General features: G+C 43.5%; 1 protein-coding gene across 1 annotated transcript in view; it reads right to left on the bottom strand.

The window, feature by feature from the left end:
* The window catches only part of AMOT (angiomotin), a 60,116-nt gene that overhangs the window by 12,304 nt on the left and 35,353 nt on the right, over positions 1 to 12,459 (bottom strand). Inside the window, exons 9-12 of the mRNA XM_081222055.1 lie at positions 6,678 to 6,800; positions 5,220 to 5,452; positions 3,405 to 4,088; positions 2,878 to 3,054 (exon numbers count right to left, since the gene is read on the bottom strand). Coding sequence (XP_081078181.1) covers positions 2,957 to 3,054; positions 3,405 to 4,088; positions 5,220 to 5,452; positions 6,678 to 6,800 — 1,138 coding nt within the window. The 3' untranslated portion in view covers positions 2,878 to 2,956. The remainder of the gene's footprint in view (positions 1 to 2,877; positions 3,055 to 3,404; positions 4,089 to 5,219; positions 5,453 to 6,677; positions 6,801 to 12,459) is intronic.

Genomic DNA, 12,459 nt, shown 5'->3' with positions numbered 1-12,459 from the left:
AAAAGCAGCATTGAGAATAAATCCTTCATTAAAACAGCAATCAAGATACATGATCTTAAAAGACAGCTCAAGCTAGTTTTATTTAATAAAAAAATTGTTAATAGGAATTTTATATCAAGTAAAGTTTGTTCTAATGAAGTTTTTCTGTACATGGGACATTGGTGTACAACTGACTTAGGAGGTCCCCAGAGACCACCAGGCAGTACAAGTTAAGACAACAAAGTCACCCTCCTGTCCTGAGGTGCCAGTTAAGATGCATAGATAGATGGGAGTCCAGAAAGATCCCCCAAATGTTATTACATCCACACAATCATGAAAAGGTGGCTAACTTGAGATTTCTCCCATAAACCTGAAGTTTTTAAATGACACCTATTAGAGATTTTCTGAAAAGGCTGGATCTATCTTCCTCGTAAACATAATACACTGACATGGACTTCTTCCACCTCTTAGATGTTCCATATTATTTTAGCAAATTACCTGCGATAAAAAATTGAGCCAAAAGGAACTGCCTCTGGTGTGAGGGGGCAGAGAAGTTATGGAAAGTTCAAAATAGTAGTTGGCCAAGAACTTCCTCCTTTCCCCAAAATATATGAGTCTAAAGAGATGGCTGCCCCACAGTGTGGAATGTATGACATTTGTCACCTTAGAGAATGTGATTAAAAGGATGGCTCCCAGAGCTAGCAAAAATTCTGGCAATGTGTCATAACCATGAAAGGAGCAGATGAAAGGTTTCTTTTTATTTATTTTTTATTTATTTGAATAGAAAGTAGCAGTCCTGAAGTTTGCTACTTGTTGCTTCTACTATTTGAAGGATTTTTTTCCCCCTGTGACTATAACACAACTGCACTTTTAATTTCTATTTGCGATTCACTTGATGACTGAGGACTCGTGTAGGATGATCACTTCATCTTTGAAAATGTCGGGACTGGCTGAAAAACCACATCACCTTCCCTCCTGTCTCTCCCTCACCACATACAAAATAATTCCTTTTAGGAATGACCAAAAAAATATTGTTAAATATACCATTCCTATACTCGCAGAGGGACCCTGTAAGATGATCCAAGATAGCCAATCCCATAGCAAGAAAAGTGAGGTTGATTTCTTAGGGGGATGTTTCATGTGGCTCAGTGTTGAAATAAGGATCAGGAAAGGGAAAACCTTGCAAAAGGCACTGCAGGAGAGGCAAGATAGGAATTCAAAACCTTGGACAAATTACTCAAGCCAGGGACATTTTCCAAAACGCATGTGCCCTGGACCGTGTCAATGTCTTTTCTTAAAATGGGGCTTTTTGAATATAAGCGTTTCCCAAATTAAGCATGGTAATCGGCAGAGTGGAAAGCTGTGTTGTGTGCTCTTGAAAAAGTCACTTAACCTCTCCAGGTCTCAGATTCCTCATTACTAAAATGAGGGGGTATGGCTATATTGCTAAAGTTCCTTCCAGCCACTATGTCTCACAATGTAATATATCAGGCCTACTCTTCTATGAATTTGGTTTCTAACTAACACATCCCCAAACCTCTACCCCCCCCACCCTTACCTAATACCCCCCACTCCCCTCACCCCCCCAATACCCCTGAAAACTGATCTTAATGACATTGTCTATGGATTTGTCACCTTAATGAAGGGCAGAGAGGCGACACAGGGCAGAGACCTGTGGCAATAGGCAGCCCTTCTGTGTCCCGGGAGGCAGACCCAAGGCAAAGCTTGGAGCCATGGCCTCCTTGGTCCCTGCCCACATGTGCGTTTCCTGCTGCTCTCCAAAGGTATTCCAAGATGGAGTCACTGGCAGTGAGAAGAGGTAGCTGGGGATACTGCTGCAGCCCCCCTCTCCTCTGACTGCAGCATAGTACTTTGGGCTTCTGATGCTATTCCCTTGGAGGTGATAGTCATATATGCCTTTTAAGACGTATGCTAAGAATTTGGGCAAACAACATGAGTTATTTCAAAGTAGTCACCAGAAATTCAAAGCATTCAACCTGTTAACGAAAACGCTTCCTCATTTTGCAAATGATTGGCAATTTGAGACTGGTGACACAGCCAGTGAATTTGTGCTGGAGAAGAAATAAACACTAAGCAGGTTGGTCTTGGGAAAGGCAAGCGAGCTATGTTCCTGGCTACACACAGACCACACAAGTCTGCATACAGCACCTCATGCAACTCTCCATCAAGGCCTCAGATGGTCTAACTCCCTAAGAGAGAAGAAGTTGTACATCACTCAGCTAATTTACTCTCCTAGCATCTGAAAGCAATATATTAATTATCCAAATGCATAAATTACTCCACAGTATATATATGAATGTATGAACCTCCACGAGGGAACCAAAAGAATCCACTTCCAAAGCACCACTGAAATAAAGATAAACACAATCTCCTGGCCCAGGGTAGCTGGGAAATTGGGAGGGAAAATTAGCTCCAGCACCCTTCCACACCCCAATACTCCCTACCTTTGCTTCAGTTTACATAGCTCTTAAAACTATTCCCTTTCATGTGCCCGAGGCGAGAGCTCTCTCTGGATGCTGCCTAGATGGAAACTATACAAAACAGCACACACCCAAATCCTCTCTGGCTTCTGAACTACATGTTACACACTGTCTTCCAAACATACTGTGCTCTTCGATAAAAGAATGATCCAGAATATGGAAATGCTAAACAAATTTCAGCACATTGAAAACACTGATGTATATCCAGCTATTAAGAGTCCCAGAATTTGTATAAATCCAAACAATAAACTTTAGAGCACATTCTGATTGATCTGGCTTCAGAGGTGCTCTCTAAGTGTACCAGAAGACTGGAGTTCAATGGTATTACCTAAGAACTATGTTGTTTCAATAAAAAGTCCCTTTAAAAAACATCCCCCCACCCAACCCTTGTCCTCACCCTCAAAATAAGAACAAACAAAAGGGAAAAATGATTAAAAGCATTCTTGCTGATAAACTGCAGCTCTTGATTAAGCCATTTAGATGAGATATTCCACCATCTCTGCATCAGGCTCTTGTCCCAGGATCTGAATGGGAGCTTTTCTTTCCAGAGTATTGGAGTGGAAAACAGGGCCATCTAAATGGAAATAAGGGGTTAGAAAACACTTAGGGACAAGGTGAAAACTCAAATTTTAGAAGTGGCTTTAGAGCCCCCATTAAGCCTATGGCAAAGTGACATTGGCCCACTACACTCCCTCTGTTGTTCACCTGAGCATTTACTTTTACTGGGAAAATGACCTTGACTCATCCCCGTCCTATCCTGGAGAAGTCATTTACAGACTCTCTGCCCTTATCTCCTCTGATTAATCTGCTTTAGAACTTGAAAAGCGCTGCCCATATGACCGAGCTGTGCCTAAACAGCAGGCCAACCACCCAATCTGTCACTGAGGGCAGAACCCAGGGCTACCTGATCCGGAGAATTACTACCTGTCTTATCTGGATTGCAGCTCAAACTTGGTATAGACAAACGACGTGGTCCAGAACCGGCAGGTGGACTTGCAGGAGCCTCAGCCTGAGCCAAAGCTGGAGCTGGAGCTGGAGCTGGAGGAGCAGCTGCAGCCGGAGCTGGAGTTGGTGCCTGAGTCTGAGCTGGAGCAGAAGCCTGAGCCGCTGCTGAAGCCGGAACTGGAGTTGGAGCCGGAGCTGGAACCGGAGCCGGAGCAGCTGGAGCAAGCTGAACAGCAGCAGCAGCAGCAGCAGGAGCAACAACAGCAGCAGCAACAGCAGAGGCAGCAGCTGGAATCTGAGCAGCAGCAGCAGCTGGAGAAACAGCAGCAGCAAGAGCAGCAGCAGCAGTTGCTGGAGACGGGGCGGCGGCGGCGGCTGGAGCAGCAGCAGCAACAGCCACTGGAGCAGCAGCTACCATGGTGGTGGTGTTGGTGGCAGCGGTGGCAGTGATGGCGGCAGCAGTGGCGGCAGCAGCAACTGGAGCAGGAACAGAGATGGGAGCGACAGCTGCGGTTTTGTTGGGTTCCGTTCCCCGTTCTGTTTGCGTGCTGCAGTCCCGGCTGCCTGTCTTGGAGTGAGCTGACAGTAGGGGAGTCGAGGGCGGCACAGGCGAGGGGGTGGAAGGGACAGACTCGGCACGGTAGTCTCCACCCAGGAGGATACCTACAGAGGAAAGAGGGAAGGAGCTTAGAAAACGACAGGCTATTCCAATATAGACATCTGATTACCTCTTCTTCCTTGCAGGAGGTTCAGGAGGAATAGGAATGGTCCCAAATCCTCTACTTTTGCCTCCAGTGAACCCAGGAATCAGTTTGTCAGGCACCTCCCACCGTGGCTAAAAGCTTCTTTCAGACTTGGCAGATCCCTTCTGGTTCTCATTCTCTAATGCCCCAGCGAAACGTATTAAACCTTTAAGTGTCCTGGGTATCTGTTCTGATTTATTTTTCCAATGGTGATTGATTTCCAACGAGCTGTCAGAATGCTTCTACTTGGTTCCACTTATAACCAACACCAGCCATTACCAAACAGCTGGAAAGGATCAGGGAAAGAAGTCTGTGGTCGCAGAGGAGTGTGATAGTAATTGTGTGATCTAAGGTTCTAACCATGACCATGGTCCCCCAAATACCTACTCTAAGCAAAGGACACTGCAAGTGTCAGAGGACCAAGAAAGGTATTAGAAGCAACAAAGAGAGCTAAAATTAAAATATACATAGCTTGTTTCCTCAGGCTCCAAAAATGTGCCTCGTGGTATCCACAATACTTCTGGGGTTTTGATTAGAGGGGAAGGAATGGACAGGAATGGAATGAAAAAGTACATTCTGTTCTCATCTCAGAATATTCTGGTAACAAAAACCTGCCACCCAGCTCCATTTAGCTTAACTAGAATTCTGTGTCCTCCTATTATATGGGAGGAAAGAACACAGAAAAGGCTGGAATTCTGAAATTTTCAATGACACGAAAGCCACATGGGCTTTGGACAAAGACAAAAGGTTCCACATGGCAAAGGCCAAAGCTGAGAATTTTTAAGAGGAAATTGAAGTTATCTTCTTTCCCACCCAAACAGAACTCAGGATTCTTATTGTCTAGGGCTGTGGCTTCAACCAGTGTTCTCTCAGTGAGACTTCATGGTGTCTCCTAAATATGCAGTCAGCCTCTCAGGAGGACAAAACCCAACCAGGTATATCTTCCTCTCTAGAAGTGGGACCATTACTCCTCATTGCCACGTGGGCACGTATCCAAGTCAGGGCTCTCTTTAAACGTGTCACTTTAATCTTCCTTATTTACTGTCATTACCTAGGCTCCCCTTCCAGCTCTTGTCATCCCGCTTCTCTTCCATGATGGGGGTGCCAGTCAGGGTGGAAGAATGGGAGAGCAAGCCTGATCCAGCATTGGAAATGGACATCAGAGACTTGGCTGGCCGCATAGATGACAGCTGCTCTGTCTTACTTGGCTCCTTCCGGGAACGCTGCTGGAGTACCTTGATCATGGCATCCTTCTCAATAATCTGGGCATGGAGGGTCTTAATCCTAGGAGCCAAAGACAAAGAACATATAAAACATTGTTGCCACCTCCAGGTTCTGGTCTCACTACCTGCATGGACTTGAGCTTCCATTATCTTTTTTTTTTTTTTTTTTTTGCGGTACGCGGGCCTCTCACTGCTGTGGCCTCTCCCGTTGCGGAGCACAGGCTCCGGACGCGCAAGGCTCAGTGGCCATGGCTCACGGACCCAGCCACTCCGCGGCATGTGGGATCTTCCCAGACCGGGCCACGAACCCGTGTCCCCTGCATCGGCAGGCGGACTCTCAACCACTGCGCCACCAGGGAAGCCCCTCCATTATCTTTTTGACTAGGGGGTGGTCTACTTATTTCTGAGTTGTAAGACAAGAGACAGTGTGCAACAATTTTTAATGCACACCCATATGGGCACAGAGGAACATCCAGGAGTTGTCAGTTAAACCTTAGGAAGCCAAAGAAAAGTATCTGTGAAAAGAAGGGCTGTATATGAGAGAGTAAACTGATGTAGTGGGTACCTTAGTGAACAATCTGAGTCAATGGAAATGATGAGTCAGTCAGTGAGAAGATGAGAACTTCTAAGAATGGGCTACTTCGGCTAATAAGTAAATGATCATGCGCTTGTAAGAGACATCAGATGCCCCATCTCCGAGTTTGAGTGGATGTCCTTTTTTTTTTTTTTTTGGTGGTACGCGGGCCTCTCACTGTTGTGGCCTCTCCCGTTGCGGAGCACAGGCTCCGGATGCGCAGGCTCAACGGCCATGGCTCACGGGCCCAGCCACTCCACAGGATGTGGGATCCTCCCGGACCGGGGCATGAACCCACGTCCCCTGAATCGGCAGGCGGACTCCCAACCACTGCACCACCAGGGAAGCCCTGAGTGGATGTTCTTTTACTGAGCACTCTGCTGTACCACAGAGTTGAGGTGCAATGCTAGAAAGAATACCTCAGAGTGCAAATACCAACAATTCAGTTCTGGCAGAGGGCATATGGAAGCAATTTACCAAGGACAATGGGGAAAGCAGTGTTACTTGGAATTCCAGAGTTAGTGGGAATGATCAAGGTAAAGGTCATTGCATCTCAAATCCTAAATAACAGGCTGGCAGGGGTGCAGGGCTGGGGGGAGGCTGCATTATCAGGTTCCCCTGTTGTGAATGAAGATGCTTGCCCTTCCCTACTGACCTATCTGGTCTCCATACCAACTTCTCAGATCCACCAGAGTCCAGATCAACATTTTACCTGCCCTCCATGTCAAGGCAACGCTTGTTGGCCATCAAGATTTCTTCTTCCTCCTTCTGGATGCGAGCTTCTAGAGCTGTGTCATAGCTGGTGTTAGGAGAGTGGCTGATGACCGTTGTGTCCCTGGGAAGGAAAATGGCAGTGATAATGATGGGAGGGCAACAAAATCTCTGTCCTAAGTCAAAAGCCTTAGGCTGGAAGGCCCTACACTGAAATCAAACTTATTAGGAATGGTCGGTTTCTGGGTGACTTACTGATAAGAATCTCCAAGATGGGAAGGTTCAGCTTTCAGAGCTAGAAGAGGTTATTGACAGACATAACTGCAAAAGTAAGTGATGGATTCTATGAGAAGTGCACAGGCTTGCCTTCAGAACTAGAGAGACACCCTCCCAAAACCTCTGGCAGAAAGTCCCTTCAAGTTTGTAGATCATGACCAGGCAATAGGAAGATATTCATATTTCCACTTTATATGATTATTTATATTACATATGAGATATGCCCACTTTATTCTCATGACAGTCATGAAGGGGAAAAGGCTAGACTTTGAAGGAAGTCAGAGAAAGTACCAAAGAGCTATTGCTACATTCAACAGCTGTAACTCCACCTGAGTGTTTGCTAGAAATGAACTCTAGACATGTCAACAGCCAAGTTCAGGCAGGGCGTGGGAGCTGAGTGAGAAGCAGGGCCTTTGAGTCTGTGCTGCTTGATTCCAATCTAAGCTATATCTGAAACATTCAAGTGCCAAATCAATGAGTCTCCCCCAACTAAGTGACTAATCTCTTGCCAGAGTCCCAACTGCATGAGGGACCATCATGTTCCATCTTCAAGTGTCTCATGCCATTAACTCAAGGGGTAATTAATAAGGAGACGTGTGTGTGTGTGTGTGTGTGTGTGTGTGTGTGAGAGAGAGAGAGAGAGAGAGAGAGAGAGAAGAGAAGTGAGGAAAGGAGAGGAGAGGAGAGGGGAAAGGATGTAACCCACGGGCAAGGCTGATGTTTACAGCACAAGTCAAAGACATAATGGGAATCCTATACCCTCCTGATAAGTGACGTCATGCATCTTTCTTTAGTTCATTTAGAACTAGTGGTAGAGAAAAGAGGGAAGGGAAGAAAGAAAACTGGATCGTATTTGAGTAACTTGGAGGGAAAGAAAACGAGTTTAGGAAGAATGTTGATGTAATTATATTGGTCTTAAAGAAAACCAGACTATAGGCTGAGGAAACAATGAACTGGCGCTGCTGCATTATACTTCCTCTGAGAATGAGGATCTGTGGGAGAACTCCAGGCATCTTTTCTGCTGGCAGCTGGTTATGTCCTGTTAGCATAGAGATTGTGACCAGTGCAGATGGCTGTGAAGGAGCAGCGGAATGAAGAGGCAGAAAGTTGGTATTAAAGTTGGGGAATTTTGGTGAGCTTCTGCAAAATTACTGTTCCCCAAAATGCCTGCATCTTATATGCGAGGCAGAAACAATACATTTGAATGGTGAAATAATTGGAGAACAAGAAGGGAAAGGACCACAGTGGCTTTCATCATTTGCTAAATTCAAAATATTTTAGTATCTCGGAATTCTACACTTGCTCTAGTGCAGTTCACTTGCTTGCATCCTACTGCGAATGGCCCCTGTGTTCCCAAGTACCCAAGAGGAAGCAGCATTGTGTAGTGTTGAGAGCACAGGCCCTGACTATAGGCCACGCCAGGGTCAAGTTCCACGTTCCCTAGTCCTCTGCCACTAACAAACTCTATGAGCTCAGGAATTGGGTTAACTGCTCTAAGCCTCAGGCTCCTTGTTTGCAAAACTGAGATAATAATTATACTTATATCTCATGGGACTTTGGGGGGGATGAAATGAAAGTGTGCATGTAAAACATGCAGTGCCAGGCACAGTAAAAACACTCAACAAGTTATTATTAAGAGAGCAAAGTGTACATAGAAAGAGAATAACATACAAGAGAGTATGAGTTGAATGAATTCCAGCTCTTGGTATGATCCTGGAGGCGACCCCCGCAGTGCAGTTCCAATGTGATGGCAGAGGCTTCAGAGGCAGGCCTCTTTTAAAAGTGTATAGTGTCTATGGACACTGGGGACTTGAGCGTACGGTTTGTCCCTGGGGGAGCCACTTTCATTGCATAAAAGACCATTCTGGGGACACAGAGCCCTGCCAGCTAATTGATATGGACACTGTGAACTCCTGAGGAATGGAGCCTGAAAATGTGGGGCACTTAGTGAATTCCTACAGAGCTGCCAGGACGGCCTTCGACATCAATCTTCCTTCTAGAAGACTGGGGCTACGGAGCAATGGCTTAAGCAAAAGCAAGCAGGCACAGCATTTGAGGGAGCAACTTGACCTGCTAACTTCCAATACTCTGAGCCTACCCTTAAGCACATCAGTAGAGAGATGCTGGGCTTGAAATGACAACCTACAGACCCCAAACTGCATATCCCTGAATTACTATCCTGCAACTCAAATTCTTAAGTAAATGGTTTCTGGCAACTATTCCTCCAGTCATCTTCTCTCTCCTTCCTCTGATGAAGTTATCCCCGTCACATTACTTACATTGTTTTCTAGAATGTCACCCATGACCTCCTAATTAAAACATCTAGCGGCCTTTTAAACTTCAAGGCCATCTTTTTCCTATCGGTAGCACCCTTTTGTTTATTTAAAATGGGAGCTCAACCATGAGTGGAGCAGTGTGTTTGAAGTTCCTGGGAGGCTGGAGAGTGGATGGACATGGATAAGACTAGTCCCCGACTGTAGGGAACTTGCAAGGGGAGGGGAAAAAAGTAAATAATTAACTATTACAGAAATGAGTTTGGACTTTATTCCAATAGGCACTGAAGCTTATTAGAGCTTTTCAAAGGGAATGAAATGATCCAAGCTATGGTTCAGGAAGACAGCATTATCTCTGCTGAAATGTAATGGAGGGATTAGAGGAGCCATAATACTGGAATTGGGCAGACCAGTCAGAAAGGTTATAATCCCAGCAAGAGATGTTGAAAACAGGACCCGGTGAAGTGGCAAGGGAAATGGAAACAGGCTACAGGAAGCAGAATTGCTAGAACTTGGAGACTATTTAAATGTGGGTGTTAGGGAGAGGGAAGAATGAATGAGGACTTTGTTGTTTCTAATTCAAATGACTAGAAAAGATGGCATACTGCTCATTTTCTGTGATAGGAAACCAAGGAGAACTTTCTTTCTTTTTGGAAAATGCCTATAATGGGTTTTGATTTTAGTTACAGTGGACTTAAAGTGTCTTATGAATAGCCATATGACAATATCCATCCAACAAGTTGTTGAAAATTCTAACTTTAATCTTAGAGATGTCAGAGTTACTATCTGAAGCTATAGTGGAGAACAAGATAACTAAGACAGAAGGTAGAATGAGAAGAAAGCAGAGAACGGAACCTGAGAAAGGCCTCCACAGCGCCAGACTAGGTAGACATGCGTCACGTGTGTGACCAGTTTCTACCTTCTGCTTTCCCTTTCTTTACTTCCTTCTTTCCCAGATTTACTTTGTCCCAAATAAAAGCGAAACATTGCACATTCTGAGAAAGGTAACAACCTGATTCAGTAAATGCAAATAAATAAATTACTGGTTGATCGGGTGTGTTATCTTTTTGCTGCTATTCAGAAATAAATCACCATTTGTGAGCTGAAACTAAAAATCTGCACTGCCAAATCAGTTCTTCTGAGATGAACTCCTACTTGGTAGCAATTTCCCTCATCTACATTAAGCATCTGGAGAGGAATACTCTAGGAACACGATAATATGAAGTTAAAATATAAGCCATGTTTTTGTGATTATTTATGATAATCTAAGAAACTAAATAATAAGCCTCAAATAGTAACTCTTGAACAGGTAATATTCCCTATTTCACCATCTTTGAAATCATCCTATCTGGGAGGCAGTAGAGTATATATAGCACTTAAGGTATCAAAAATGTAGATTTAAGTCCTGGTTCTTCTGCCTCTTAGTAGCTGTGTTTTCTTAGGGGAATTCTTTAATCTGTCTGTGCCTCAGTTTCCTCATCTGTAGAATGGATACCAGTACTTCTCTCAAAGAATTATTGTGAAGATAAGCAATAATTGTAAAGTGCTTAGAAGTGTACCTTATATAGTAAACACTACATGTGGTTTCTTGCATTAACAGCTTTCCCTTTGACAAGAGATGCTTCACAGAATCAAAATGCCGGAATGGGTATAAAACAGATAACCCAATATGTCTTCTCACCTGAGAAAAGACATATGTCTATTCCTATATTTAAAAATCTATATTTTATTATTCACAGTGGCCAAACACTGGAAACAATCCGAATATCCATCATCAAGTGAATGCATGAACTGTGGTACATCCATGCTATGGAGCACTACTCAGCAATAAAAAGGAATAAACTATTGATATACGCATTAACTTAGAGCAAGCTCAAAGTAATCATGCTGAGTGAAAGAAATCAAACAAAAAAAGTACATATTATATGGCTCTGTTTATATGATGTTCTAGAAAAGGCAAAATTACAATGACAACAGATGTTGTCTGGGGTCAGGCATGGGAGGAAGGGATCAAGTTAAAGGGGCATAAGGGCACTTTAGAATGTGTCCTCTATCTTGATGGTAGTAGTGGCTACATTATTATATACAATTACCAACATTCACCAAACCAGACACTTAAAATAAGTGGTTTTTAAATATGTGAACAATACTTCAATTGAAAAAATTCAACAACTACCATTGTATGACCCCAGCAACATTTCCTAATGGTGCAACTTATTATTTATGTATGAGCTATTATTTTACAAATATATTAAGTTTGAGATACTTAATGTCTCAGAATAATAAGCAGAATACACAGAAACTGAGCAGGCTGGTACAATGTGGCACTAGATTTAAGGATTTAAGTTGTATAGAGTTAGAAAGCATTTCCTTTCTTCTTTTACTTCTTCCTTTTGCCCTCTTTCTTTTTTCTCCTTTTTTTCCTTCCTTCATTACTCAAACATATGTTGAGCACTTTCCATCTGCAGCCAATATCCTAGGTACTTAAAAATTATTTTGCAAGAAAATAGAATATAAAGCCTTTACTACAGAAAGGGGTGAAGAGCAGAACCTTGGTCAGTACATTTAGGGTTGGGAGGAGGGAAAGTGAAATCACTGGACAGAAAAGAAATGGCAGAAGAGATGCTAGAAGGGAAGGCAGAAGAGCCCACAGGTTCTGAAACAAAGTTTTCTGAATATTACTTTCCAAATTTGAAATCTCATAAAGAAAGAAAGAAAGGAGGAGTAGGAAACTAATCTCTGTGGCAGAGCATAAGAAGCAAATCTTTGGAAAAATAGTATAATCTTAGCAATAGAAGGGTCTGGAACAATCACCTAGTCCAATTCTCTCATTTTACAGGAATTCAAATACAATCTCTCAGTCTCTTCTGTGGGTTGTATTAATAGGCATGCAAAAGGTACACAGTCCAGATATGGAATGTTTGTCCAGGGAACTATTACAAAGTGTTCCTTAGGTGGGAACTGGCTGCTTTTTACCATATTAAATGATAAGCATGCACATTTTACTGAAAACAGTGATTGAATGGAAACTTTCTACCTGGTGATTTAAAGGAATTCAATTTAAATCAAATCTATTTTATGGGAGCCAACAGATTCTGGAAAGAAATCCATCTGAAAGGGGATTCTCCCAATATTCAAAACTTTCCAGGGAGGAAGGAAAGGGGTAGTTTCTTTATACAAGGCCCCCAAATGACAACCTCCTAGCTTTCCTGCATTTTGACCTGGAGTCTATTC

This window comes from Mesoplodon bidens, assembly GCF_964165515.1.
Source record: "Mesoplodon bidens genome assembly, chromosome: X".
Taxonomy (NCBI): Eukaryota; Metazoa; Chordata; class Mammalia; order Artiodactyla; family Ziphiidae; genus Mesoplodon; species Mesoplodon bidens.
Note: the sequence above shows the minus strand (reverse complement) of the source record. Positions and strands in the feature narration are given on the sequence as shown.